Source organism: Limulus polyphemus, unplaced genomic scaffold, assembly GCF_000517525.1.
Source record: "Limulus polyphemus unplaced genomic scaffold, Limulus_polyphemus-2.1.2 Scaffold5372, whole genome shotgun sequence".
In the NCBI taxonomy this organism is placed as follows: domain Eukaryota; kingdom Metazoa; phylum Arthropoda; class Merostomata; order Xiphosura; family Limulidae; genus Limulus; species Limulus polyphemus.
This window is the reverse complement of record NW_013670982.1, coordinates 43996-48642: the sequence shown is the minus strand read 5'-3', so window position 1 is coordinate 48642 and position 4647 is coordinate 43996. Positions and strand designations below refer to the sequence as shown.

General features: G+C 33.8%; 1 protein-coding gene across 1 annotated transcript in view; it reads left to right on the top strand.

Annotated features, from left to right (window-relative positions):
- The first annotated feature begins 1914 nt into the window (after positions 1 to 1914).
- The window catches only part of LOC111089148, a 31550-nt gene continuing 28817 nt past the window's right edge, over positions 1915 to 4647 (top strand). Inside the window, exon 1 of the mRNA XM_022401063.1 lies at positions 1915 to 2697. Within this exon, the coding sequence (XP_022256771.1) occupies positions 2632 to 2697 (66 nt within the window). The 5' untranslated portion in view covers positions 1915 to 2631. The remainder of the gene's footprint in view (positions 2698 to 4647) is intronic.

Sequence of the window (4647 nt, the reverse complement as noted above, 5' to 3'; positions counted from 1 at the left end):
CGCAGATAGCCCTCGTGTAGCTTATTTGTTTCGACTCCAAAGAGTCTGTAAGTTTAAGAAATAGTCTTAACTTTTTATAGCTTTTGAAAGTCTTGTTGCTTTTGAAAATATCGACAAGTTTTGGTGTAGTGGACATTAGTGTTATACATTTGCTGTTATATTAAACTTATATTAAAGTTTTTCTTCATTACCCATTCAAGCCGTCTCCAAGCATTATTGGTCTCAAAGTGGGTTCCTCGTCATCGAATTAGAACAGTGAATTTTTGTAACCGTATATCTAACATGAATTGGAAGTTTGAATTTAGAAACCAGCACTCCCACCTGCGTGCACGTCACTGGTTCCACCCACTAAACATTTTAAAGATTGCTTTGGCTGGATCACAAACGTACAACTAATCCACCCAGGAGGCCAGCGGTAAGCTTACGGACTTCCAATGATTAAATCTAGTGTTTGATTAGCAGCAGAAGAAAGAGCGCATATAGCATGTTGTGTAACTTTTCGCTAAAACAAACAAAAACAAAACATATAATTAAAATAATTCCGTATACATTTATCAATTTATCAACTATTAGCATTAAACAAATCAATTATAATTAACATTTAGCGCTCTACAGTTATGGACAAGTTTGCTTTAGGCCAAAGATAAGCCCCAAAAACACAGTTTTGCTACAGTTTTTTGGAAGATTAAGCCAAGCAAAAGGATTGAAACTGTTTAATTCAGTTGTTTTATGATTATTTTTTACGAAGCAACACAAGGGCTGTCTGCGCATAGCCATCCTCAATTAAAAAACTGACAGATAAGAAGGAAGGCAACTGGTTAATAGCACCTACCGACAACTTTTAAACTACTGTTATCTGACCAAATAGTGGGATTTAACTGCCACTCACAACCACAAAGTGTGGAGACCGTTTTTCAGACAACGGGCTGCGAACCACGAATCCTCATATTCGCAGTCCGAGTATGCTAACCACTAGGCCCTGACAGGTCTAGTTATGATGTCTTAGACATAAGATGAATGTGTTTACGAAACTTAGCATATTTATTAATTAGATTAAATGAGAACATGCTTATTTTGACATGGTTTGCCCACTTTTTAATTACAATTTCTCCATTAAGTTTTTCCTTGCATGGTTCGGGCCAAGTGATTAGGGTTATGACCCACGCCATCCTAAAATAGAAGTCGCATTTTTTTTCTTTCATAGGCAGTCATATATCATATAATTTTATACGTTACTTATAACTTTCGTACAACGTTGTTTTCGTAGCAATTTTAACTGTATTTGTTTCATATGATATGATAAGATGTGCATGAAAAAAAACCAAAAAAACCAAAAAAACACGAGAGTGTGCCACTTAGTAACTTGAATCAACTAACGCTTTCATGATAAACATGGGATATATATATATATATATTATTTCAAATGAAGTATTGGTAATAATATTCAGATTCCACGTGTCTTATAAGCAAATTTTAAAAATATTGTTACCCCGCCAACAATAGTACTTTATTTTATTACTCGATCGTATTTAATTTATCCCTTATTTTATGAACTTTACTTCAACAGTGACGTTACCATATCTTATCGGTCAATTTCTGCGACACTACCAGTGCATTAGCAAAAGTCTATATAACAAATAAACAAAGGTAAGAAATTGATATAATATAGATAGCCCATTGTGCAGCTTTGTCCTTAAAAAACAAAGTGAAACTAGAATTTGATTTAAAATTTTTATGTTATTGGTATGAAAGAGTACACCAGAACATTCAGTGTTGTGACAATTCTTTGTATAAACCAAGGTAGCTGGGTTACGTATGTGTTAAATATTATAATAATCTTATACCGTGTATTCATCAGAAGATTTTTGAAAATTAGACTCTTACCAAATGCACAACACCCAGTTGGAAAAACGTTGTCTAAAAACACAAACACCCAGTCTCACCCGTTTCGTTTTACTTGTATAAAATTAATATATCTTCGTATCATAAAAGTTTTTATGTGTGAAGTTTCTGAATTATTTGCTTAAAATGTAATACTAAAAGCCAACTGCGCATTAAAGGCCTGGAAAAGATTTTGTTGTGCCTGTTAAGCAAAAGACTGATCTATACACCTCGTCACCAACTTCCGCAAAGTCTGCTGCACGTCACGCATGCGCATGTACAATGCCTGCTGCAAACTCGCCAGGATTGTCGAAACATCGTCTCCGAAGCCTAGTGAGATATATACGTAGAATTCACTGTTCCGTGAGAGCGATGTGAGTTGCAAACCGTGAGGCGTGGTTTCACTTTTTTAGCTGTTATTTAAAAAAAAAGAAAAAATTGAGGTAAATATTAGACCTATGCAACATTTGTTAACGTAATCGGGTAAGATAGTTAGTGTCTTAACGGCCTTTTGAAAATAGAGTTTAAAGAAATGTTTACAATTTGTGATTTTTTCAACAGAAAGAGAACAATTCCATTGACTCGTGCTGTTAGTGTTATATTTTCTCAGTTGTGACAAACGGGTGCGTGTTTGTTAAGCCTAATACAAGAGAACGGTAGTAACTACGTTGTAAATAATTGTTGAACGTTTTACAAATAGTTAACGAGCACTAGTGCTGTAACGTGATTAGCAGTAAGGAAATATTTAATATGGCAGCTACAATGGGATTTCCACCGGTGACTTATAGCTCAATCTTCGTGTCGTGTTTGTTGCAGGTGAGTACATTTTGTTCATGTATAAAAAACTTCATCCAATTTGTTTGATGTTTATATCAATAACTGCTAGTTTGTAATTATTATAACCTAATGAATCACATACATACTTTATCCGTAGAAGTTACTGAAAATTTCAAATAGCCCATGAAGAAGTACGTTTGGTGTTTATACTGTAACTTGTGTCGTAAAATGTAATTATAATACAGGGCACCACGATAACATAATCCTGACGTTAAAAACCTCGTGTTTACCATAACTTTTCTATCTTGCATGAGAAGTCGATACACACACACACACATACAGAGACAATGGTCTGAAATTTCCAACCTATCACACAGATGTGTTACTAAACCATAAACGTATGGGGCACGCTGGCGAAACGCTTCTTTCAGAATCTGGCATTATTTAAAACGTAATAAAAAAAAACTTAACAAGTTGCACGAATCCTAGTAAAAAATATGGGTACACTGGCGAAACTACTTCCAGAAATTTACAATATTTTGAAATGTTATAAAAAAAAAAAAAACATAACAAGACTACAATAATATACCTGTAAAATATGGGGAACACTGACGAAACTGCTTCTAGAATTTGAGTGTTTTAAAATGTTATAAAATAGTCTTAATAAGTAACATGAATATACAAGTAAAAATGGGTGGGGGGAGTACACTTATGTGAAACATGGCTGCCCTATGATAAAATTCTACTCTTCACTCAGATGTGTTTACAAAAGTACAGAACAGGCGTATTTGAACAAAAGGCGGGAGAAAATGACGATACACGGTGATAGAAATGGACACTTTTAATCACGTTTTTTAGACTGAAATTAAAAGAATTCTGAAAGTTTTCTTTGGAAACAAACTTGTAGGCCTATGATATTATATAATGCAATATAATAACTAAGTATTGTGTAAGACGAAATAAATATTAACTGAGTGAATGTCAAGCAGACTATAGTTAAAAATCATGGCACATGTAAAAACATCGTAGAAAAACTTCATACAATATAAAATAAAACTGATAACAATTAAGTGACTATGCATGTTGAGGTAGTTAATTTCTGTTTTAAGCTATATCACTCTGATCTTTTGAAGACACCCAGGTAAAAGCAAATAACAGTATTAACTTGGAAATTAATACGTTTAAGTTTTATGGGCTTAGAGAGAGAGAGAGAGTCAGGTGCAACGGTTTACGTCTGCACAGGTTGTTCCTATCTCCATTTCTAGGCTATTTCTTCCTTCAGTACTTGTCACATAGAAGGCACGTCTAGATATACATATATTAACGACAGTTTTTAATGGTTATCATTGGTGGCTACAAAATATTACGTAGGTGTAGCTTTGATTTTGTGATGTCTTCAAGTAAACGTTTACATACTGTACTAACCACGTGTAGGTGCTTATTTTGCTATGTAAAATCATATGAAATTGTCATCTTTGAACTGAAGCATGAGGTAATGAACCGTAGCCTAACATAACCGCTAATGCATTACAAAACAGGTAAAAATTTTCACACTTCGGTGATTTTAAGTTTCTTATGCCATGTGGTAGTGTGCACCACTAAGTCGAAAAGTGATTAGGATATTTTCTTGTACGTACGCAATCACACGAACCAGTGTTTAAAAGATTTAGATATCCCATTTTGTTGTCACAACCAAAATCAGTGTGTTATTAATTCGGTATTCATCATGCTTCTGGTAACCGAGATAGTGAACGAACGCATACAACAATACATTAGTATGCCACCTTGTGTGTATATATTAAATCATACAACAGTACATTAACATGCCTACTTGTGTATGTATTTAATCATACAACAATACATTAGTATGCCACCTTGTGTGTATATATTAAATCATACAACAGTACATTAACATGCCTACTTGTGTATGTATTTAATCATACAACAATACATTAGTATGCCACCTTGTGTGTATATATTAAATCATAC